Source organism: Vanessa tameamea, chromosome 8 (assembly GCF_037043105.1).
Source record: "Vanessa tameamea isolate UH-Manoa-2023 chromosome 8, ilVanTame1 primary haplotype, whole genome shotgun sequence".
In the NCBI taxonomy this organism is placed as follows: Eukaryota; Metazoa; Arthropoda; class Insecta; order Lepidoptera; family Nymphalidae; genus Vanessa; species Vanessa tameamea.
In genome coordinates, this window is record NC_087316.1 from 4,133,791 (window position 1) to 4,160,855 (window position 27,065).

General features: G+C 32.2%; 5 protein-coding genes and 1 long non-coding RNA gene across 6 annotated transcripts in view; 1 reads left to right on the top strand and 5 right to left on the bottom strand.

The window, feature by feature from the left end:
• LOC135193389 (uncharacterized) overlaps positions 1–27,065 on the bottom strand; it is a 312,018-nt gene that overhangs the window by 228,090 nt on the left and 56,863 nt on the right. The window lies entirely within an intron of this gene.
• The window catches only part of LOC113400109 (elongation factor Tu), a 184,342-nt gene that overhangs the window by 84,983 nt on the left and 72,294 nt on the right, over positions 1–27,065 (top strand). The gene's annotated exons all lie outside the window — the stretch shown is intronic.
• LOC113399837 (adenosine receptor A3) overlaps positions 1–27,065 on the bottom strand; it is a 75,465-nt gene that overhangs the window by 1,578 nt on the left and 46,822 nt on the right. Inside the window, exon 2 of the mRNA XM_026639089.2 lies at positions 7,678–7,889. Within this exon, the coding sequence (XP_026494874.2) occupies positions 7,678–7,889 (212 nt within the window). The remainder of the gene's footprint in view (positions 1–7,677; positions 7,890–27,065) is intronic.
• On the bottom strand, positions 11,121–12,749 carry LOC135193376 (uncharacterized). Its single transcript, XM_064215539.1, has one exon. It carries the CDS (start codon positions 12,656–12,658, stop codon positions 11,450–11,452), a length of 1,209 nt encoding a protein of 402 aa, XP_064071609.1. The 5' UTR covers positions 12,659–12,749; the 3' UTR covers positions 11,121–11,449.
• LOC113396051 (uncharacterized) lies at positions 13,815–15,106 on the bottom strand. The gene has a single exon (XM_026633821.2). The coding sequence runs from the start codon at positions 15,057–15,059 to the stop codon at positions 14,079–14,081; it is 981 nt and encodes a 326-aa protein (XP_026489606.2). The 5' UTR covers positions 15,060–15,106; the 3' UTR covers positions 13,815–14,078.
• On the bottom strand, positions 20,211–21,486 carry LOC113396050 (uncharacterized). The gene has a single exon (XM_064215692.1). It carries the CDS (start codon positions 21,484–21,486, stop codon positions 20,461–20,463), a length of 1,026 nt encoding a protein of 341 aa, XP_064071762.1. The 3' UTR covers positions 20,211–20,460.

Sequence of the window (27,065 nt, forward strand, 5' to 3'; positions counted from 1 at the left end):
CCTACCGACAAGTAAAGATACAATGGAATACACTAACAACTTTGAGAATGATTCATTGGCAAGACATAAAATTGTTATGTAAAATCCCGTGTGAATTAAAACAATAACTAAAAATAAGTTAAAATAAAACCGTATACAAATGAAAGAGGAAGAGATGGAAAGTCGCGTGGAGGAGGTTTAACGACTTTTCCATAGGTGACGATTTAGAAGAATTCCATTACAAAAACACGCATATAGTACGGCCCTCACAACAGAACAACATGATTGACGCTTGGAGAAAGTTGTCTTTCCGCATTATCAAGGCAGTTTTCACTTTAACTGGATGCGCATACGACCCCAAATTCGATTTCAAATACCGTTTTATTTTATGTTATAGTTATAAAAATCAGGTATAATAAATGGATATAAAAATAAATTAGCTTTCGTTATTGTGTACGATTCATTTGCCTCAATTTAATATTCCGAGCTCAGATTTTTGAGCATTTTTCATCATCAGCCTATTGTTTTATAATCTGAACTTGGCATCATGAGACGTGAGTCATTATAAAATCTTTTCTTCTTTAATGTTTCAGCTTTAATGTCTATTTTCGGTTGTTTAGTCTTAGTAGTTAGTGCTACATATCCCGGGAAATACCCCTTCTTGTGAGTTTTTTAATATCCAAACTTTAAACATAACTTGTATAATACGAATAAAAAAACATTTAAATTTAGCTACGAAGTACAAAGAGGTTCTTTCATAACCTCACTTTTAAACAAGAATATTATAATATATTAATTGATTTATAATATATGACCTACGTATTCATTGACACAATTCCTACTTTAAATATTCAATCCTAGATTGTATGGAAACACAATATTCGTCTTTATCTTCGGTCTTATCTCTGACAATCACAAAATCTGACCTACTCTCATAAAATAAAAATAACCTATTAATATAGCAAATAAAAAATACACAGTAGATATAAAAGTTCATTATTTTTCGTAAAATGATGCCCATGTAAAAACCATAGTCAAGGTCGTATGGGCCATTTTCTAGTAGTTTTTGAAACACAACCGACAATATGACCTGCGCTGTGACGTCAAACTCGGGAATGATGAAACAAGATACTTTATGACGTAACAAATGACGAACGGGCTTTAACATTCTGCCAACTATTATCCGCATCACGATGCGTCCTGAACAATTTTTTAGTTACCTAATGAAGTCGTCATTTTAATTAATGGGATTGAACTAACCGCATTTTAATTCATTTAACTAACCACAGACTTCTCAATGTGGCATAATTGTACGGTACAATTTCCGATACAATACTAGTAGTATTGTAACGGAAATTGTTCAATAAAGTTTCATTTAACTGGATTTTTTTACTTGTTTGTTTTTACAGATTATGTTACGCGATATATTCACTGATTGTGAACTAACTTTATTGTCGAATAAGCAAATCTCCAGGGTTGCATCAGTTAATTCATTGTGGGGAACGTGTTATGAATTCCTGACATACAAGGAAATGGCTAATTATATTTTTCAAAAACAGAAGGGAAACACTTTAGAATTGACATCATAATAACTGCCTGTTATTCGAATGGAGCTGGTCTACTAACCAACGTCTAGAGGTATACTATCGAAATGAAGGGAAATAACAGGATTGAATCGTATCCATCCTCACCGAATAGTTATAATACTATGCCTAGTCATCAAACAACCCAAACAAATAACCCATTTAATTAAATAACACGCACAAAGTAAACACGATGTAATAAAACTCGCATGACATTGTTAATATATTTTTATGTAGCCACAAAGCCCTGGATAAGTCTGGTATGAATCTTTCAAATGATATTGTTAAGGACTAGAGACACTTTGGACTAAGATAAACATTAATTTATATTAGTAAATGTTACTAATGTTAAATAAGAGTTCGATACCTTCGATTTCGACTTCGATTCGATTTGACGATCTCCGTGGTCGAGTAATGTGTATACCGGTTTTCATGGTTACGCTACTCTGAGGTCCCGGGTTCGATTCCCGGCCGAGTCGATGTAGAAAAAGTTCATTAATTTTCTATATTGTCTTGGGTCTGGGTATTTGTGGTACCGTCGTTACTTCTGATTTTCCAAAATACAAGTGCTTTAGCTACTTACATTGGGATTAGAGTAATGCATGTGATGTTGCCCAATATTTATTTATTATTATTTTCAATGAGCCGACTCATCAATTTTAATCTACAGCCCATCATTAATGCTCTGCGTTATTGATTTCTGATTGAAAAGTGTTTTAGGCATTTATACAGGCAACGTCGTTACTTTATCTTAGATTTCATATTAATCTGTTGGCAAAGGTGAACTCCTACCATTTAATCACCTAATCAAATGCACGTATGCCTCCCATAAAATACAATAATACTGATCAACCGAGATATAACAGGATCTCGCTTCGTAAACATTGTAGGCGAGGGATAACGCTGCATCAAAATCGAATTCAAATGAAAATTAAAATGGAAATAAGACGACTATAACGATAAATGAAAAATACAAAATAAGCTTTGAATTCGTAACGGAACCAATAATCATAATTGCGACCAAACCAAAATTATATATAAAATATAAAAAATAGTTATTTTAATTTTGTTGAAATAATAGTTGCCAAAAAAACACAGTAGACATAATAGGAAGTCATCATGGATCCGATTTATGATCCTATTCGTAAGGGTCACAGTGATCCAGTCTGTATGTGTTTTTATGATTATTTCGTAGAACTGAACGTGTATTATTTCGCCTCGGATATCTTGAAGACAAATGGTGAAATTACACCGACCCAAATTTTATGACTGATATCGGGATAGACTGAACTTGTTTCGTGGTAAATTTTCAGCTTATATATGCTATATACAGAGAGGTACGTTCGGACATTGAAAGATATACCGGCTTTAGCTTTTGGTGTCTATTAATTGTATAGTCACTCTATAGACATTTATTATGTAGCATATTATATAGTATTATAAGTCATACGTATATATTTCATTTTTAAAAATGAGAGTGGAGTGTTTTTTTGTTGTTGAAGTCAACGCATTCTTAAGTGTTGGTAACACAATGGTTATGATCAGTGGTGATCTTAGTCTAAGGTAGCATTTGTACGTCTGCTATCTGATTATAATAATTCATAAAAAATACAGTGAAAACACAACGATTCGATAAATTCACAAGAGACTTATCGTAAGATTTTCTTACTATGGAATGGCAACAAGCGCATATGTCGTTTCACTATTTATAAATAAAGAACGTAAATATTCAATGATAACATCCTACTATCGTGTATTTTAGATTAGGTTACCTGGATATCTGACCAATTCTACAGAAAGAAAACTAGTAAAAAGGAATGCGGAGGTTACCAATCTTTGTCAATATCGTGACGCACGCGGCAGACAAAAACATGATGAATCATGTAAAAAAATCTTGAGAGGGTAAATGGGGTTGGTTTATGACATAATGACAGTTCATCGATAATTGACTTAAATAATAGTTGGTCATGACTCATACCCTCTTAGATAATGTCTTCAAATTCTACGAATAGTTAAAAACACATTTTACAAATTGAGTTAATTATCTATGTGTTGCATTATCTATGTTGTGTGTGTCGAATTTTCTTCGTGCGTCAATGGACATCGTTGATTTTTGTAATATGTTTGATGCGCGAGGACTATTTGCGTGAGAAATCTTAAATGGCAGCTAATTAAGCGTCCCGCATCAGCAACGTCTAATTTAAACAATATTGTTTTATTCAACACTTTTTTTAAATGCTAAATTATCTTAACTCTACTTTAACATTTAGGAATTAGAAAATAGCTCCCTTACAATTAATTTTATGGCAACACTGCAATAATATAAATTGTTTGTTCATTTTATTTAATTGATAAAAAAAAACTACTAATTTCAGTTAAATTATAGACATACTAACCTCACTTATCGGACTATAATTAACTATCTAAAGCATTATTATTTACATACTGACACAAAATATGCGATATTGTAAACAAATTAAACTCTTAAAATCTTTTATTTACGTAAATTCTACTTAAATGATTAGTTAATGTACACATTTATAACAAATATATTTACAGTATATTACAATAATTACAATTTTATCACTGTATGAGAAACAAAAATACTTAGTGTTGTGTTCCGATTTGAAAGGTTAATCAGCCAGTGTAACTACAGGCACAAGACATAACATCTTAATCCCCAAGGCTAATACACCGACAATATTATAAGGGATGGTTAATATTTCTTACTGTACCTATTTTCGACTCAACTCTTACCTATAGCCTATTCCAATGGAAGTAGGAAAAAAGATTAACAAACCTTAATTTTACGTACCTATTTTATGCGATTTGTTAATAACTCTGCTGTATTGTGCACTACTAAGAGTTTATGATTAATATATCTTTATTTATAATACAACACTATTACACTTAACTTCTTATTTCCACTGCAATTCTTCAAAAATTCCGATAACAGTTTCGTCGACGTTCAAAACATATTTTTTTCGCAAATCCATAGTGAATATCATAGATTAATCAAGCTCTCGACCAATGATATCGCGTCAATTTGCTGTCAAATATTGTTTATTTGCCTTTTCTCCTTTTGTAGTTTGAATATAGTTTATAGATATTTTATAGCCAATATCAGGATTACTCATGATAAGTGAGCGTATATTCAAATTATTATTCGAAAATTCAGTAAGTTTTTAATATATCATACACGCAAACACATATAAAAGACTGAATCGCATACGTGGTGCGCGGGAATTCTTGAATGTAACCGTCGATCCAAGATGGCTGCCGAGCTACCATCGACGCGACGCTTCACTATAGCGCCGTTCAACTACCATTGACACTCTTTTCCAAACAGTATAAATAAACAAAATGGCGCAACCATGCGCCGTCAAGTATACATATATATATTGTCATTTATAATGGTCCAGTAAAATTTTTGTAAATTGTATTTATACTTACTACTTATTAAATTGTATTCATTACTTTTTTTTTAGAATATGATTATTTGTACATTACCTTACTTCTACCCTACTATTACATAATCACATTCTTTGTATTGGTAATCAGGGCCGGACCGTAAGTTTAGGGGGCCCTGGACTAACACTACTTAGGGGCCCACATAGAAGATAAGACATATCTGAACGTAGATTTGAATTAAATTAATTGAATGGGTTTGATTAATTACAGAACTCACAGGGCTGCAAAACATACGATCTGTTTAATTTAATAAAGTTATGGATTCGTTCGCATTATCGTCTATTCTTGACTTTGACTTGACTTAGAAGGGGGCCCCCCTTGAATCCACGGGGCCCTGGGCTGAAGCCCAAAAAGCCATATGGTATATCCGGCCCTGTTGGTAATATTAATATATAAATTCGCCATCGATATTATAATCGTATGTACATACATATAGGTACCTAGACATTCACCTTGACTCTTTTATGAACCATTTAAAGTAACGATGAGGTGCATTATCAGTAACAAAGAAACATTAAGGTCGTAAAATATATAATGAGTCATGTTTACACTTTTTTATTTATTTATTATTAACAACTCATAAGAAATGTATCTACTTAACAAAGAAATGGAGTAACTTTTAGACTTATTCAATTATGAAAAAAATACACAATTTTGAATGTATATTTCATAAATTAAGCAAAGTTCGCCGCCAATGCACCACCAACCGTGGGAACTAAATGTACTATATCTTGTGCCTGTAGTTACACTGGCTCACTCAGCCTTCAAAGCGGAACACAACAATACTGTTTAGCAGTAGGATATCTGATGAGTGGATGATACCTACACCTGCCTTAAGTCCTATAACCAAGTAAAATTAATTATGAATTTTAAAGTGCATGCTCGAATATAAATAACTAGCTGCTTGTATTTGTTTTTATTTTTACATTAACAGCCTGTAAATTTCCCACTGCTGGGCTAAGGCCTCCTCTCCCTTTGAGGAAAGGTTTGGAGCATATTCCTCCACGCTGCTCCAATGTGGGTTGGTGGAATACTAATGTGGCAGAATTTTGTTGAAATTAGACACATGCAGGTTTCCTCACGATGGTTTCCGTCATCGCCGAGCACGAAATGAAATTAAGCACATGAAAATTCAGTGGCGCTTGCCTGGGTTTGAACCCGATGTACGCGTTCTAACCACTGGGCCATCTCGGCTCTTGTTTTTATACAGATTTTGAATATAAGAAAACCTGTTATTTTTATATATCATGCAATAAAACACGGATGTTCAATATCATATGATTGATAAAATAATATTTTTATGTAGCGGCATTTTAACAAATATGTCCGACCAAACCTTCGGCTTAGGCTTCGGCTACGGCTACCTCCGACCATCTACATATAACGCTTCCAGCCAAACCTTCGGAATTCGGCGGTTGCAAGAGTCGCCGGCAAAAACGCGTTTTACTGTGTATTAAAAAAAAAGAAGTGTTCGCTTGAAAGCCGCCAGGCCAATAATTTCTCCCTGACTTAACAGACATATCAAACTATATCCTATACCCCATTAGGGTCGCTGGGTAGGGAGAGTAAATATAAAATAGGAATAGCCAGGTGGGAGGTGACACCCTGCTACAACGAGCGTGGTGCGCCTTCAGGCACGGCGCCCCAGGAAGTGTTATTATTTAAAATAACTTCGCAACAAAATAATGATCAAGTACTCCTAAATTATAATCACTACATAATAAGATTATAAGACCCAGTACTTTTACCTAACGTTCCGAAGTTCCTCTGTTATAGCGTGATGTACCAAAAACAGCTCCTAAATGTACTTAGACTTTACAAATTATTTCAAATTCAACGCGAACGAAGTCGCGGAAAAATCTGGTTTGGTATATATGTATTCTGTATTTTAACGTAGGAAAAGAACGTATAAACAGCTATTCCAACTTTGTTAACACGATTTATTAATTACATTATACGGCGTCATAGAGCATTGTAACATCATCATCACGGTAATTTTTGCTACGGTTCATATAATTAACTAAAACAATACATATGTAAGTATTGTTCTTATATTTCTTCAATATCCATGGAAAGCAGACGAACAAATTAGCCAATTTATGGCTAGTGTCCACTTTCGCCCATAGACAAGAAACACTGCAAGAAGTATAAACACCTTACACCATCAATGAACCAAACGAAGGATCTAGATCCATAATGTCACGTCCCTTGTGCCTTCTAACCGCAACATAACAATACAAAGTATTGTCCTATGGCAACTAGATAACGGATATTTGATAGTTACCCAACTGGCCGGCCGACTTACTAAAAACTTTACCACACTTTACCATAAATACTAAGATTGTCTATTTATTTTTGTGTATGACTTTTCTATTGGCGAGGCTTTGGAGGTAAGGCCAAAAATACCGTGACGGATATTTAAATGACGCTCTTTTATACCATCATACTCGCCCTCCAGCGCTCAGCTCTCTACTCACTTCTCTCGGTGTGGCGTGTGTAGTGTATACTTCCTCAATTGCAATAAATATATATATATATATATATATATATAATAACCCTATTATTAACTTTGTATTGGTCAAGTTGATTAACTATGTAACATGATCAAATAAAATAAACTAAGTATTCAATAAACAAAACAAACCTGCTTAACAACCACGCGGTAGATATGGGCGTAGAAGGCCGCGAGAAGAACGCTGGGAGTCACAATTGTAGCGAAGTATAGGAAGAGAAGATAATTGTAATCCATGACCTCGACAAAGTAACATCCCGGTGCCGTGTCAACGGCAGCGTGCCATCCGAAGAGCGGTAGGAATCCAACACCGGCGCCGGCTACCCAGCACGCTGAGATGATAACTGAAAAAGGAAAAGCATTACCTACATACACTAAAAACTACATGTTTATAGTCATTGGTCATTCGGTTTTAACTTTTATATTTTAATTAATTAATTTAATTCTTTTTTTTAGGTAACTAAGCATAATTGGCGAATTTCGTTAGTATATTTTTTAAGTTGTGTTTATTAACACTAAATTCAATATTTACGATATTACTGTCGGAATAGTAATATCGTAAGTATTGAATTTAGTGTTAACTAGCTGCGACTTCGCGCGCGTTTGAATTTAACGAATAAGCTATTGTTCACTTCGCAGTTTTTAATATAACTATTATTAGGTATTAGGCAACTTTTGTGATATTAAGTCGTTGGTGAGAGGCATGGGTACTGGTCAGTATTTGGACATTGTAACGTGACTTTATTATAATTTTATATAGTATAATTCTAAAATAAAAGTATCCTAAGTTACTCCTTATTTCAACAGCTATCTGCCTGTGAAGTCCCATCGAAATCGGTCTAGCCGTTCCAGAGATAAGCCGGAACAAACAGACAGACAGACAAAATTTGTAAACAATGTTATTTTGGTACATGTAGCGTGTATACATATATTTGCATTTAGTAAAAAGTGGTTATTATAATATTACAAACAGACACTCATTTTTATTGTATGTATAAATATAGATATAGATATAATATAGATGATGATTAACGATGTCGACTTGAAAATAGACTAGGTAAGTCTATTTTGCTAAATTGTGCACTTTTTGCAAATATGCAAAAATTGTGTTTATAATAACCGTCGATAAATAAAATGCAAAACACACTGAGTAAAAAAAATTCAAATAAATATCATTTAAAATTTATGAAATCAGCCATGAACCGTGACGAATTTCCCAATGACAATTTATTACTTGGTTTGGTTAGCTGTTGTAAAGCACTACCTAACAAAAATACGAATATAAATACGTCATACTGCTAGCTAATATTCTTTGTTTTATTTATTACTCAACGCTCATGGACTATTGTGTTACGTTCCCCAGTTCACGTGCGTACATTTTATTTAATTTGTCCATTGCAGCTTCTTCGATATTTTTCTGTGTCAAGATACATTAAATACAGACTGAATTCACTTATGATGCAATAAATATTAAGATTGCCAATTATATAATTTTAGTGCCTATTTATTATTTAAATAAAGTAATAATAAAGTAATTAATACATAATCAGCCAAGATGACCCAGTGGTTAGGTTAGGTTACAGCGGGATCTTAACCGATGATTGCGGGTTCAAGAACACCTCCAATACATTTCTATGTTCTTTATTTGTTTTTTATCGATTTCAAAATGGAGGAGAATCTCAATTTAAATGTATTTATACTTTTATGTACCCTCGAGCAAAATCCATTGTATTTGCAAGATATTGTTTGAATGTCCATATTTTAATTTCGTAAAGATCTGATAATTAGGTATATTATTAACATTGTATTGTAATTCTAATTAGTTCGACGAAAATTTAACATACTATGTACATATATTAAACTCCATTCAGGTACCTACCTAGTTATCTAATAATACTTATTTGATATTCTTTGCATACATTTTAAAACAAAAAAAACGTACCCAAGTCACGATTAAGGATACAACATACTTAAAATCAATAAATAATTTATGATCTCATAATCTTTTAAATAAACAAAGTTTATCATACATATACGCTTTGTTATGTCACTTCGACTGAAAAATCTCATTTCTTTACCGAATAGCGAGTTGGAACTCCGCCAATATCGTCCTTGTTATTAAAATGTATGCTAGTTAAACAAGATCGAACGACAAAATTGGTTTCAGTTGATACTGCAGGGCTTATCATAAGTTATCTGTATTCAATAAAATGCCAAAACTGGTGTATAATTCTACACCACACATGCATGTAAAATAATATTCAAATAGCATATTGTTTAAATAACAATTTGGAAAATGTGTTATTGACGTCACACAGGTCACAGTATAGTAGCTACTCCGCGCAGTTTACGTTCCTGCTGTTATATTAACCTTCCTCAAGTATGGAGTAACAAATTCAAGATGTTTTCAAATCCAACAGGCACTTCCGAAGATCAGCCAGTGTTCACACAAAATAACGAACAAACTCTTAAGCTTTATTAAATTAACATTGATTATAATTTGTGATAGCAAACAAAGCATATATTTTTGTATAGAACAAGTATTCAAGAAAGTATGCCGTTTCGACTATGACCATCCCATTTTCTCAGCTAATTAATTTTCGATAGACGACTACGTATTATTTTACTGCATATCTCGATGGTAATAACTAAATATTGAGCAATCACTACGTAAACATGTTTTTATTATCAATAGTTGGATTTTCCTTAACCTGGAGGCTGAACTTGGTCTGATTTAAGCGGTTGTGTTTTGTAGTGGTCAACATGTAAAGAAATATTTTTATCGGTGTTTCACACGAACGTTGCCATGAAATCTATATAATTAAATAACAAGAAAATTTATAATGTTATCGATAGCTACTTATATGAATTAAGGATTAAATAAAAACAAATTACTTGCATGACGTTATTTCAAAAAGGCATTTCAAAGTAAGCAGTTGTTTTAGGCAACGAGGAAAACCCCCGCTGCAAGACGGCATTCATTCCGACAAATGTATGTAAAAGAATAGTGACGCAAGCTAATTACCACCAGTAACCGGTTATTCAACCTTCCACTCATAAATTGATTCATAAAAGAATCCAGTCTTAACCCAAACTAATATTTGTGATTAGGCCGGCGCTTTTACAAAATGTAAATATGTATTGACGGCTTCGTCCTAGTTTACTACACAGTATGGAGAAAATTTTCTATGGTCTACTTCTATCTAGTTATTGGTGACAATCAGAAGCAACAACTAAAACAAAATACTATAATATTAATTCCACTAAGTTAATGCTTTAACTAAGTAAAAAGAAACCAATGCAATGTCATTTCAAAGTTACATTACTATGTTCATGTAACCATGTTATATGTATAAAAAAATAGCAAAAATATATTTCTTCATGACAAAAGATGTTTCAATAATTTTTCTAATCCGCATCTTATCCTATCTTTATGTAGTATGACTAATTCGAGCAATTTTTAAAATGATTACATGTTATGAAACAATACTATAAAAGCTAAAGAAAAACTTAATTTGGGATTTGAAAGTCAACATAAAAAACAACTGAACTTTGTTTAATAAGTTTATTAATTAATACTCATAAACAAATACAACAATATCAAAAAATAGTTGCAAGTATATAATATCACATTTAAAATACTCGAGACAATTTTCGAATCTATGTTTTATTTAAATACATTGTCTTAAAATACAAAATTTCTGAATAAGATAATAGATCAGTCACAATTCAAATTACCGTGAGTTGACCAAGTAATTTATTTAAGTTGTGATGTTTATTTCTATCTATAACACACTTAACTAACTAATAAACAAATCTTGTCTGGACCATAAGAGACACTTTAAAAGTAATGTAAAATTAGTACGGTATATTAAAAAATTGAGATTATTATCAACATATTTTTTTAATAAGCAACAATTATCGCTAAAGCCACACTAAATATTGAAATTATGGGCACATTCCTTGAAGCTGAATTTTTTTTCAATGATTGTTCAGCGTATGTTTGTAATAAGCCACAAGGAACAGCCTTCTTCATATGCCTTACTGGTGAATGACTTATCACAAAACACTGCATTCCTGGTGTAACATTAATCGGTTTACCTTTCACATCCAACGCATTAGTCACTGTAGTATTGGTTGTTGTGATTGTTACTGAAGATGCCATTGTGCCATCGGCTGTTTTGTTTGAGTCAACTGTTGTTGTATTTGCAGCTGTCGCATTTATAGGAACCAGTGTGCCATTTGGTAACATTTCATACAAAGGATTTGCATTTACTGGTGATGGACTTGGATCACTGTTATTTGGTGCATTTATTGTTGTAATATTTGTCACCGTTGTTACGACAGTTGTGTTCGTACCTCCACTTTGAGTTTTAGCTTCTTCCTGGTATATAAAACTAGATATCAAATTACAGTCTATTTTAGTTTCTTCATAATCTCCATTATCTTTTTTAATAGCAAATTTGCATATTTCACCTGGCTTTGGTGTATAATTCGAATGACTCTTACTTAGAGCATAAGCGCTCACGCCGAGCGTTCCAAGGTTAAGAAGCGCTAAACCAGCCAATAGCGTACCATACTTACTTCCTGAATCCTTATATTTATACACATAAGTTGGAGGTGGTGAGTGATAAACTGGATAATTCACAGGCGACCCACCATGCGTGGGAGTGTAACGAATTTGCTGCGGAGGATTGTAGTTGTAATGGTAGTGTACATTAGTGGTATGTCCAGCTCCTGTGTTTGAATTGCCAGATAATCCTTTACCAGCGGGATATCCATGACTGCCAGTTTGTGTATTAGATGCCGGATACGCGTGACTACCAGTGTGAGTGTTAGGTGAAGGGTACGCATGACTTCCTCCGCCAGGTGATGGATAGCCGTGACCTCCTCCTGACAAACCTCCAGTTGTCGGATACCCATGGCTGCCTCCTGATGGTCGATGTCCACTTCCCGAAAGGCCCCCAGACGAAGGATATGAATGGCGTCCACCGCCAGAAAAGCCACCGGACTTTGGATATGTATGCCCACCAGTAAATCGTTTCGATGTTACGAATTCATAATTAGAAAGTAATAAAAGCAGGAAAAATAATATATAAGAACAGTGATGCATAATTATCACAGTAGATTCACTTTCACAAAATACATAAACGGTAACAGCAACAGCTCCTGCGCACTCAGTGTTTGAACTGCAAAGTTATTAACTAGCATGAAGTTCGTTTAAATTTAATGACACATGACACGTCCCCCAATGTTGCAAGTGTATAATATACAATTAAGTATAAAGTTGAATCATCGAATCCGTTCGATTGTTGATTTTTTATTCTAGTATGTAATGTATTTTGTTTATAATTGATATTATTTATTGTCTGAAAAAAAAACCTGTATTTTTTTTTTAAATTAAAAGCATATACTGGCATTGTTTTATTGTTTTTATTAATTTCAATAAATATTCCGACAGTGTTTTTTCTTTGCAAAAGATGAAATGAATGAATGAATCTCATGAAAACTTTTATCACATTAGAATATTATATTCTATGTATAACTACTACTTACCTATATTGTATCATAACTTAGAAATAAATAAATATAATTAAACGATTTTTCTTTTTCTTAGTTGTTTCTTGTTTTTCATTATCTCATGGAATACGTACAAGCTCTTATTGCTTATTTTATCTACTACATATTCGTTCTATTAAGCTGTATATATCTTTCGTAAAGCATTATTTTATATGACGACACGTTATGGCTCAAAAGCACGTCTACGGAATTTGAAATTCCAGTGTTGAATCTCGAAATGGGTCAATAATGGTCGGATTATTGGACAAGAGCATTTATTATAATAAAACAAGGCATTTTTTTAATTTCATATTTAGCCAATTAAGTCTTAAATTAAATATAAATAAAGCAAATTTCTTAACATAAGATATTATAGAAAATAAAAGGAAAGAGCAAGGAAAAGTGACTATTGCGTTTTTCGCCGTTTCTCCTCGATAGAATCTAAATTCCGAATCACCGAATCTTTACATTTAAAATAACACTATAAAATTACGATTTTTTTGCAAAAATGATGAGCTGTTTGAATAAATTATGTTTTTATTTTGATAAAAAACTAAAATGATTTTATCGTATTGAAGGAAACAGATGTTAAATTGTAAAATAAAATAAGTACGGAACATTTTAATTTATTTCCTTTCTTTGTTTTTATAAATTTAGAAGAAACAAAACATAAAAAGCAAAGTTAAACAGGTTATAAAAACAATAGTGTTTTTTGTTGTCAAGAAGTGTCGGTGACAAAAAACGTATTTTATATCATAAAAGAAGTAATACAGACATATGTAGTACGTTACAAACGCAACCTTTGCAAAACGCTAACGGAAATCTAGATTACCATATTATGTAAGTGTTCTTAGTATAATAGTATATTAAATACAAAACATAATTAATAGCATGATAAATAGGTATTCGAACCACTTTATCTCTAGTTTGTTTTCAATGCAACTGTTTTAAATATAAATACGTCGATTTTGAAATTATGGGCGTATTTTTTTAAGCTGATTTTTTTTCAATGATTGTTCAGCGTATGTTTGTAATAAGCCACAAGGAACAGCCTTCTTCATATGCCTTACTGGTGAATGACTTATCACAAAACACTGCATTCCTGGCGTAACATTAATCGGTTTACCTTTCACATCCAACGCATTAGTCACTGTGGTATTGGTTGTTGTGATTCTTACCGAAGAGGTAATTGTGCCATCCGCTGTTTTATTTGAGTCAACTGTTGTTCTATTTGCAGCTGTCGCATTTATAGGAACCAGTGTGCCATTTGGTAACATTTCATACAAAGAATTTGTATTTACTGGTGATGGACTTGGATCACTGTTATTTGGTGCATTTATTGTTGTAATATTTGTCACCGTTGTTACGACAGTTATGTTCGTACCTCCACTTTGAGTTTTAGCTTCTTCCTGGTACATAAAACTAGATATCAAATTACAGTCTATTTTAGTTTCTTCATAATCTCCGTTATCTTTTTTAATAGCAAATTTGCATATTTCACCTGGCTTTGGTGTATAATTTGAATGACTCTTACTTTGAGTTCCGAGGTTGTAAAGCGCTAAACCAGCCAATAACGTACCATACTTACTTCCTGAATCCTTATATTTATACACATAAGTTGGAGGTGGTGAGTGATAAACTGGATAATTCACAGGCGACCCACCATGCTTGGGAGTGTAACGAATTTGTTGCGGAGGATTGTAGTTGTAATGGTAGTGTACATTAGTGGTATGTCTGCCAGGTGATGGATAGCCATGGCTGCCTCCCGATGGTTGATGTCCACTTTTCGAGAAAGGGGCCTTACGGTCAAACGTACGATTTTGATGGCGTCCATGGCCAGAAAAGCCCCTGGACTTTGGATATGTATGCCCACCAGTAAATCGTTTCGATGTTACGAATTCATAATTAGATAGTGATAAAATAAGGAAGAATAATATATAGGAACAGAGACGCATAATTATCACAGTAGATTCACTTTCACAAAATACATAAACGGTAACAGCAACAGAGCAACAACTCTTGCGCACTCAGTGTTTAAACTAAAAAGTTATTAACAGTCCCATCCCAGTTATACCTCTGACATCTATCAAAGAGGCTGCGCATTAGGTTGGCATTACTGACTGTCGAATTGGTCAGAGCTCCTCGATTTTTATGATTAATTCAGTGATTTATTACATTTAATTTTGCCAAAAAGAATTCGGTATATTTTGATTTTATTCACCTTCCATCCACGGAACACACTATATCTGGTAAAGGTATTTTCTAAGTGCGTACAAGTGAAATCGTTATGAAACCATTATGTGTAAGTGTAAATTGAATGTTGTGAGTTTATTAATTAAGGCTTTATTATTTTTTTAATTTCAGGTTTGTTTGAGAAAACCATTAGCGCCATTACTAAAGAAGGTGAAATTATTAATTCCACTCCTCGCAAAATCTCTACACCGAGGAAATAAAGCAGTCAATAAAAAGTAATACAGATAGAATTTTTTTATCATTGTGGAGTTAGAAATAAAATATACGAGATGTGCGCAGTCAGAAAAAAGGTTCCAATTTTAAGGAAACATTTAGCAGAGTTAAAGAGCGATATTGACTTTAAAGGTGATCGTACTAAATTGTGAAAAATCATTCAGCAAATAGGATCTAAATGGGCAGCATCATGTTGTTCTTATTCAAAATAAAAGCTTTGACCAATCCGTACTTATTTTAATTAATTACCAAAAAACAATTATATGTTTTTGACTATACAAGGTATAGGAGCATTGGTACAAAACAGATATAATTATATGTATACATGCTACGCCACGAGTACATCCATCTACGGGCCTGTCTCCTCTAGCTAATATAAGTAAGACAGCTAGCTTCACATCATTCTGCCATTACCACCAAATATTCCCTAATCTATCACGATTTCCTAATTTTTTACAAAGGAATTTTAGAAACTAGCTATAGCAACACATTGGACATGTGAGCCAACATAATAGCCAAGTTAAAATAACTGTGAACGGACTATAGCATGAAGTTCGTTTAAATTTAATGACACATGACACGTCCCGCAATGTTGCAAGTGTATAATATAAAATTTTATAATATACAATTAAGTATAAACGTGAATCATTGAAAACGTTCGATTGTTGATTTTTTATTATAGAATGTTATGTATTTTGTCTATAATTGATTATTATTTTTTGTCCGTAAAAAAGTACCTGTATTATTATTTTTTAAAATTAAAAGCATTTATTTATTATATTTATTAATTTCAATAATTATTCCGACAGTGTTTTTTCTTTGCAAGAGATGAAATGAATGAATGAATCTCATGAAAACTTTTATCACATTATAATATTATATTATATTATATTATATTATATGTATAACTACTACTTACCTATATTGTATCATAACTTAGAAAAAGGTAAATGAAATTAAACGATTTGTCTTTTTCTTAGTTACTATTTTTGTTTTTCATTATTTGACGGAATACACACAATCTCTTATAGTTTATTTTATCTGCTAAATATTTGTTCTATATTACTACTATATTTAATACTCTGGCACATCAAAAAATAACATTATTTAACTAGACCTTCAAACAATGTAGTTAGCAATGAATTAATTTCGAATTAGTTTTTAAAATACATCTACATATATACATATATTGTATATATGAATAAAGATATGAACTTAATAAAATCCAAAATCTGCTCATTTATTGCGTCTAAGGCGGAACAAAGTTCGCCGGGTCAGCTAAAGCACATCTACGGAATTTGAGATTCCAATGTTGAATCTCGAAATAGGTCAATAATGGTCGGATTATTGGACTTTACAGTCAAAAGACTCTCAGTAACAGTAGGGTTTGGAAGTGCGCTACATTACCGTCTTAAAGCAGTTCTATTTAACTCATTTTTTAATCTGTCTTTGGCCATGTCTAAATGTCATCCGACCGAATTAAAACATAGAGATCCACTATTGAGGCTTGCTCTTCTAGCCGTAAAACAAAAGTAAAATTGCCCAGAGGATCACTTCACTAAAGTATACGGTCTACATAATAAATAAAAGGCTGCCATTCCTTAGGATGAGTAGGTTTGGTGGACAGAATTTCATCCGATACATATAGATTTTGTCACACTCTATCCTTCACCTCCACTAGCATGAATTATAAACACAAACTAAGGATAAAAAGATCAGTAATGTAGTGAAGTATGGAACCCGCAATTTTTAGTTGATATGAATCCTATCAAAACATTAATGTGAAATGAGAGCCAAGTTCAATGGTCAGCCCTGAAATTTACTTATAACTACATAAAATATAATTTCTGTTTATAACTTAGGAGAATATATTGTAGCTTAAGGTGTGACTTGGCAGTTCTCATATTTTCGGTACTTATTTTTTAATATTTTTTTATTATAATCTGAATAATAATAACTCCTGATGATTTTATTAACATTTTTCATATAAGTGTCTACATATCTACGTTTGTTTAGAATCTGTGACAAAGATATTAGGATATTATAATTGTGACCCATACTCTTTATTTTCACAAGTACAGTTAAAGTTTTCGTCACAAAAAGATCAATAATAATTAAAGATGTATGATGGCACGTCTTATAAACAATGAGTTGATAACAAAAACATAATTTGGACTGGTTTACGGGTTCAAGAATAATATTAAAAAAGATGAGGAAAATTTAGAATAATTTTTATTTTTAATCTAATGTTAAATCAATAATCAGCGTTCAGAAAACTTAGCGCTGTACTAAAATGCTAGCCTTGTGGTGACCGCGACGAATATCACCACCCCGTCTCATCTCATCCCGTGGGAAGCGTAAAAGTCGTCCCGAGAGAATACTTATCGGAGAACGGGCAGTAGCGTATCTCTGAGTACTATGACCACCTTACTGCGATCGCCAACCCGCCTGTCTAGCGTGCTCAATGAAAAACGCAACAAAACCGCCGCACATAGTCACCAGCAGCCCTGCTATTCCCAACCTTGGTAACAGCTGTGATAACGGTGGGGCACGAGGTGCTAAGAATCCCCGGCAGAGACCATTTCATCAATACTTTACCCATGACGACGTGACAGAATAAAAAAAGTCACGAGCGCGTGTCTGGGAAAGCCAAGTTTATTTACATGCATTTTTTATACCTTTAAATATTATTCAAAAAATAACCCTAAGAGAATTCATTTTTTCTCAAATTTTTCATCAAAAATCAGTCATCAAAAATATTATGATCTTAATTTCTATTCAAAGTCGAATAAAAATAATCATAAAATCGATATAAGTTCTTAGAAGTCATTAAATAAAATGGATTTTTAATCTATTATTAAGTTATACTTAGGTATTAAACAAATATCTTAAGTAAATTTGTTTTTAAACGGTCTTAATCTTAAATTACAAATGATAATTAGGTATATTTATTTCAGTTTAATTATGCAGTAATTTTGTTGTTATAAATTGTAAATAAAAAATCCCGTTTCTAAATACAGCGATTAGTCTTGAAACAACTCAAAAACTCAATCAAGTAATAGGCAAGACTTGTTTTGTAAAACCAATGCGTTCGAATTTGCAATTATTGCACGTAAAACATAATCATAAGTTCATACAATAATTTATATTTTAATATTTTTTTTATAATTCAAGCTAATGATCCTGCCTGACGAGAGATTTCTTATTTACTATACACACCAATTCCGATATATCGTGAAGATCAATTTAAACAACTCCGTTCACATGTACGTCTACGGAATCGCAGTGTCGGATCTCGAAATGGGTCAATAATGGTCGGATTATTGGATTTTATGATGACGATTTACTATTTAAGACGATATAAGGTATAAAACAAAAAAATTAATACAACTTTTTATCATTATTTCTACTGTGGATAGTCGAAAATAGTCAAGTGAATTAAATACGTGACTATTTTATTTGCATTTATCCTGTTTGATAGAAATTCTAATTCATATTAGTAATCCCAGCGAGACATTACTTATTGAACCGGTATCACTATTTTACTCAAACATCTTTACTATAATGAATATTTGAATAAAAATGGTGCCTTTTTTTAAAAAAAAAAACGTACTCACTTATTAACAGGCAAGATCATTTATTATAGTAAAACAAGGCATTTATTTAATTTCATATTTAGCCAATTAAGTCTTAAATTAAATATAAAAAAAGCTAATTTCTTAACATAAGATATTATAGAAAATAAAAGGAGACAGTGAGGAAAAGTGACTATTGCGTTTTTCGCCGTTTCTCCTCGACAGAATCTAAATTCCGAATCACCGAATCTTTACATTTAAAATAACACTATAAAATTACGATTTTTTTGCAAAAATGATTGCAAAAAGCTGTTTGAATAAATTATGTTTTTATTTTGATAAAAAACTAAAATGATTTTATCGTATTGAAGGAAACAGATGTTAAAATTGTAAAATAAAATAAGTACGCAACATTTTAATTTATTTCCTTTCTTTGTTTTTATAAATTTACAAGAAACAAAACATAAAAAGCAAAGTTAAACAGGTTATAAAAACAATAGCGTTTTTTGTTGTCAACAAGTCTCGGTGACAAAAAACGTACTTTATATCATAAAAGAAATAATACAGACATATGTAGTACGTTACAAAACGCAATCTTTTCAAAACGCTAACGGAAATGTAGATTACCATATTAAGTAAGTGATCTTAGTATAATAGTATATTAAATACAAAACATAACTAATATCATGATAAATAAGTATTCGAATCACATTATCTCTAGTTTGTTTTTAATACAATTGTTTTGAATATAAACACGTCGATTGTTGAAATTATGGGCGCATTTCTTGAAGCTGATTTTTTTTCAATGATTGTTCAGAGTATGTTTGTAATAAGCCACAAGGAACAGTATTTTTCATTTGCATTACTGGTGAGTGTTACATGTTATGTAAGAAGAAACAATACTATAAAAGCTAAAAAAAAAAACAAACTTAATTTGGGATTTGAAAGTCAATATAAAATACAACTGAATTTTGTGTAAAAAGTTTATTAATTAATACTCAAACAAATACAACAATATCAAAAAATTGTTGCAAGTATATAATATAACGTTTAAAATACTCGAGACAATTTTCGAATCTACGTTTTATTTAAATACATTGTCTTAAAATACAAAATTTCTAAATAAGATAATAGATCAGTCACAATTCGAATTACCGTGAGTTGACCAAGTAATTTATTTAAGTTGTGATGTTTATTTATATCTATAATACGCCTAACTAACTAAGAAACAAATCTTGTCTGGACCGTAAGAGACACTTTAAAAATAATGTAAAATTACTATTTTATATTCAAAAATTGAGATTATCAACATTTTTTAATAAGCAACAATTATCGCTAAAGCCACACTAAATATTGAAATTATGGGCACATTCCTTGAAGCTGAATTTTTTTTCAATGATTGTTCAGCGTATGTTTGTAATAAGCCACAAGGAACAGCCTTCTTCATATGCCTTACTGGTGAATGACTTATCACAAAACACTGCATTCCTGGCGTAACATTAATCGGTTTACCTTTCACATCCAACGCATTAGTCACTGTGGTATTGGTTGTTGTGATTCTTACCGAAGAGGTAATTGTGCTATCCGCTGTTTTATTTGAGTCAACTGTTATTGTATTTGCAGCTGTCGCATTTATAGGAACCAGTGTGCCATTTGGTAACATTTCATACAAAGAATTTGTATTTACTGGTGATGGACTTGGATCACTGTTATTTGGTGCATTTATTGTTGTAATATTTGTCACCGTTGTTACGACAGTTGTGTTCCTGCCTCGACTTTGAGTTTTAGCTTCTTCCTGGTAGATAAAACTAGATATCAAATTACAGTCTATTTTAGTTTCTTCATAATCTCCGTTATCTTTTTTAATAGCAAATTTGCATATTTCACCTGGCTTTGGTGTATAATTTGAATGACTCTTACTTTGAGTTCCGAGGTTGTAAAGCGCTAAACCAGCCAATAACGTACCATACTTACTTCCTGAATCCTTATATTTATACACATAAGTTGGAGGTGGTGAGTGATAAACTGGATAATACACAGGCGACCCACCATGCTTGGGAGTGTAACGAATTTGCTGCGGAGGATTGTAGTTGTAATGGTAGTGTACATTAGGGGTATGTCTGCCAGGTGATGGATAGCCATGGCTGCCTCCCGATGGTTGATGTCCACTTTCCGAGAAAGGGGCCTTACGGCCAGATGTAGACTTTGGATGGCGTCCATGGCCAGAAAAGCCACTGGACTTTGGATATGTATGCCCACCAGTAAATTGTTTCGATGTTACGAATTCATAACTAGATAGTAATAAAATAAGGAAGAATAATATATAGGAACAGAGACGCATAATTATCACAGTAGATTCACTTTCACAAAATACATAAACGGTAACAGCAACAGAGCAACAACTCTTGCGCACTCAGTGTTTGAACTAAAAAGTTATTAACAGTCCCATCCCAGTTATACCTCTGACATCTATCAAAGAGGCGGCGCATTAGGTTGGCATTACTGACTGTCGAATTGGTCAGAGCTCCTCGATTTTTATGATTAATTCAGTGATTTATTACATTTAATTTTGCCAAAAAGAATTCAGAATAATGGAAGAAAGATCGTGTTAGCTTTGAGTGAATTTTGTGAAAAGGAAAAGCTAGTAAAGATCCTGCAATTCCGTTCGATAACGGGTAGCTGCCATGACAGATATGTAAAATAATGTTACCTGCTATTAAACAATTCCCGTACGTTGAAAAATAATTCTCTACTTTAGTCACATTTTTATTATATAAAATTGCTAATTGTTAAATGACAACACAAAACTGCTTGTAAAAGCCTACTTGTATAAAGTATATTTTGATTTTATTTACCTTCCATCCACGGAACACACTATATCTGGTAAAGGTATTTTCTAAGTGCGTACAAGTGAAATCGTTATGAAACAATTATGTGTAAGTGTAAATTGAATGTTGTGAGTTTATTAATTAAGGCTTTTTTTTTTGTTATTTCAGATTTGTCTGAGGAAATAAAGCATTCAATAAAAAGTAATACAGATAGAATTTTTTTATCATTGTGGAGTTAGAAATAAAATATACGAAATGTGCGCAGTCAGAAAAAAGGTTCCAATTTTAAGGAAACATTTAGCAGAGTTAAAGAGCGATATTGACTTTAAAGGTGATCGTACTAAATTGTGAAAAATCATTCAGCAAATAGGATCTAAATGGGCAGCATCATGTTGTTCTTATTCAAAATAAAAGCTTTGACCAATCCGTACTTATTTTAATTAATTACCAAAAAACAATTATATGTTTTTGACTATACAAGGTATAGGAACATTGGTACAAAACAGATATAATTATATGTATACATGCTACGCCACGAGTACATCCATCTACGGGCCTGTCTCCTCTAGCTAGTATAAGTAAGACAGCTAGCTTCACATCATTCTGCCATTACCACCAAATATTCCCTAATCTATCACGATTTCCTAATTTTTTACAAAGGAATTTTAGAAACTAGCTATAGCAACACATTGGACATGTGAGCCAACATAATAGCCAAGTTAAAATAACTGTGAACGGACTATAGCATGAAGTTCGTTTAAATTTAATGACACATGACACGTCCCGCAATGTTGCAAGTGTATAATATAAAATTTTATAATATACAATTAAGTATAAACGTGAATCATTGAAAACGTTCGATTGTTGATTTTTTATTATAGAATGTTATGTATTTTGTCTATAATTGATTATTATTTTTTGTCCGTAAAAAAGTACCTGTATTATTATTTTTTAAAATTAAAAGCATTTATTTATTATATTTATTAATTTCAATAATTATTCCGACAGTGTTTTTTCTTTGCAAGAGATGAAATGAATGAATGAATCTCATGAAAACTTTTATCACATTATAATATTATATTATATTATATGTATAACTACTACTTACCTATATTGTATCATAACTTAGAAAAAAGTAAATGAAATTAAACGATTTGTCTTTTTCTTAGTTACTATTTTTGTTTTTCATTATTTGACGAATACACACAATCTCTTATTGTTTATTTTATCTGCTACATATTCGTTTTATATATCTGTTTATATCTTTCGTAAAGCATTATTTTCTTTTCTATAGTAGCTCTGGCACATCAAAAAATAACATTATTTAACTAGACCTTCAAACAATGTAATTAGCAATTAATTAATTTCGAATTAGTTTTTAAAATATATCTATATATATATATATATATGAATAAAAAAATGAACTTAATAAAATCCAAAATCTGCTCATTTATTGCGTCTAAGGCGGAACAAAGTTCGCCGGGTCAGCTAAAGCACATCTACGGAATTTGAGATTCCAATGTTGAATCTCGAAATAGGTCAATAATGGTCGGATTATTGGACTTTACAGTCAAAAGACTCTCAGTAACAGTACGGGTTTGGAAGTGCGCTATATTACCGTCTTAAAGCTGTTCTATTTAACTCATTTTTTAATCTATCTTTGGCCATGTCTAAATGTCATCCGACCGAATTAAAACATAGAGATCCAATATTGAGGCTTGCTCTTCTAGCCGTAAAACAAAAGTAAAATTGCCCAGAGGATCACTTCACTAAAGTATACGGTCTACATAATAAATAAAAGGCAACAGTAAATGTCTCGCTAGACAAAGGTTGCCATTCCTTGTGACGAGTAGGTTTGGTGGGCAGAATTTCATCCGATACATATAGATTTTGTTACACTCTATCCTTCACCTCCACTAGCATGAATTATAAACACAAACTAAGGATAAAAAGATCAGTAATGTAGTGAAGTATGGAACCCGCAATTTTTAGTTAATATGAATCCTATCAAAACATAAATGTGAAATGAGAGCCAAGTTCAATGGTCAGCCCTGCAATTTACTTATAACTACATAAAATATAATTTATGTTTATAACTTAGGAGAATATATTGTAGCTTAAGGTGTGACTTGGCAGTTCTCATATTTTCGGTACTTATTTTTTAATATTTTTTTATTATAATCTGAATAATAATAAGACCTGATGATTTTATTAACATTTTTCATATAAGTGTCTACATATCTACGTTTGTTTAGAATCTGTGACAAATATATTAAGATATTATAATTGACTCATACTCTTTATTTTCACAAGTACAGTTAAAGTTTTCGTCACAAAAAGATCAATAATAATTAAAGATGTCTGATGGCACGTCTTATAAACAATAAGGTGATAACAAAAACATAATTTATGGACTGGTTTACGGGTTCAAGAATAAGATTAAAAAAGAAGAGGAAAATTTAGAATAATTTTTATTTTTAATCTAATGTTAAATCAATAATCAGCGTTCAGAAAACTTAGCGCTGTACTAAAATGCTAGCCTTGTGGTGACCGCGACGAATATCACCACCCCATCTCATCCCATCCCGTGGGAAGCGTAAAAGTCGTCCCGAGAGAATACTTATCGGAGAACGGGCAGTAGCGTATCTCTGAGTACTATGACCACCTTACTGCGATCGCCAACCCGCCTGTCTAGCGTGCTAAATGAAAAACGCAACAAAACCGCCGCACATAGTCACCAGCAGCCCTGCTTTTCCCAACCTTGGTAACAGCTGTGATAACGGTGGGGCACGAGGTGCTAAGAATCCCCGGCAGAGACCATTTCACCAATACTTTACCCATGACGACGTGACAGAATAAAAAAAGTCACGAGCGCGTGTCTGGGAAAGCCAAGTTTATTTACATGTATTTTTTATACCTTTAAATATTATTCGAAAAAATAACCCAAAGAGAATCAATTTTTTCTCAAATTTTTCATCAAAAATCAGTCTTCATAAATATTATGATCTTAATTTCTATTCAAAGTCGAATAAAAATAATCATAAAATCGATATAAGTTCTTAGAAGTCATTAAATAAAATGGATTTTTAATCTATTATTAAGTTATGGGTAGGTATTAAACGAATATCTTAAGTAAATTTGTTTTTAAACGGTCCTAATCTTAAATTACAAATGATAATTAGGTATATTTATTACAGTTTAATTATGCAGTAATTTTGTTGTTATAAATTGTAAATAAAAAATCCCGTTTCTAAATAAAGCGATTGGTCTTGAAACAACACAAAAACTCAAGCAAGTAATAGGCAAGACTTCTTTCGTAAAACCAATGCGTACGAATTTGCAATTATTGCACATAAAACATAATAGTAAGTTCGTACATACATTTAGCAATAGCTAAATGATACACACCAATTCCGATATCCCATGAAGCTCAATTTAAACAACACCGTTCACGTGAGTTGATACTAAAAAAGTACTTATTGAATTTGTTAGTAAATTAAAATTGTCTTACATAATAGGTACCTTTTATTGAAACCAAACAGTGTGACTAAGAATCGTGAATTGCAAGTGATCATTTCATCCTATAATCACGGTCTGTGAAGGCGATTCACAAATGTTTCACTTTTTGTTACTACACGAAGCCATGACAATCAGTTCTAATCATGGCGTCGGACTAAGTGGACATTTAAAATGTTATTAATACTGCTAATCTCGAACATAGTGTTTGTTGCGGTTAACGGCGACGATTCAACGAAAATTCACAAGCCGTACGTAGTACCATTTCCTTTAGAATTACCCACCCGAAACGATCGTTCCGATCAGTGCTGGCTGAGAATCGAAGATGCTGAAATAACAGAAACTATTACTGTGTACTGTCACATAGCTCAATCGTTTTTGATTAATTTCATTCGTGATTACAATTCGCGAAAGATGATGGAAGATACCGTATATGTTAGCCTCTGGAGCGAAGACCCGAGACCACATGATAACAATCTTGTTCCGAATACCAGTGACGATAGCATTGTGGATTGGAAGCTAACCACAATTATGGACCCAACGACGCATCGGCGACTGTACGTAACGAAGAATGCTGAATGCAAGCTCATCATGTACAGCCGCGAAGGAATGACCAACTATGAAGTCGATTGTGAAAAAATATTATATTTCGTCAACGTTCGAATGAATAACTCCACGACTAGTACCGGCAATAAAATATCTGTGATAACATTAATAGTTATTCTAATTAATAGCTTATGAATATTTATAATAATGAGAGACGGTAAAATAATAATTTATTTAAAACATTACTAGTATAAGGATAGTTGGCAAATGTTACGTTTATAATCATAAGTAGGTATAATAGGTATACTAAATTAGTAGGAAGAAGATTCAGTATTCAATAATAGGTCAAGTGACTGTGCATATAATAACATGATTAATCGCGAATCCAGTCAGCCTTTTTTTCCCAGAATGCGTCATTTATTTAACCGGTAAATAAAATAGTATTTCTATATGTTCATCAATTGCAATAAGTTGTATCAACAATAAACTTCTTTGCCTTATATGTTTATTTTTACTAGGCATTGTCATTTTTACGGTTGTAACGATACGAGACCAAAAAACTCAAGCGAAAATATACGAGTACTTCAAACTCATTTCAAACTTCCAACTTAATTTTCAACTATTTCCAACCAAACCAAAAATTTCCAACACATTCGGTACTGGTGAAAATACAATCAATTTCATGTTAAACTTATTCGCTTCAGTACATTGATGTAATAAAAGCTTGTTTCTAAAAAAGCGTATTTTAATTGAACTTATTTACAAATTGCAAGTGTTACCTATTTACAGTCCCTTAAAACATATCTGTGGAAGCTTAGTAATATCTTCTATCTAAAGCAAATATACTTTAAGAAATTATGTCGGAGTAGTTAGAATTTAATAAGTATCTATGGGAAAATCACAATGTATTTGATTAAAGTACCTATCTATAATATTTTACAGGACACCTGAACACTATGTGTGGGTAGCGCCTTTACCAAACATTACAGAACAACATTATTCAATAGATATAGATATAGAGCATTCAAAT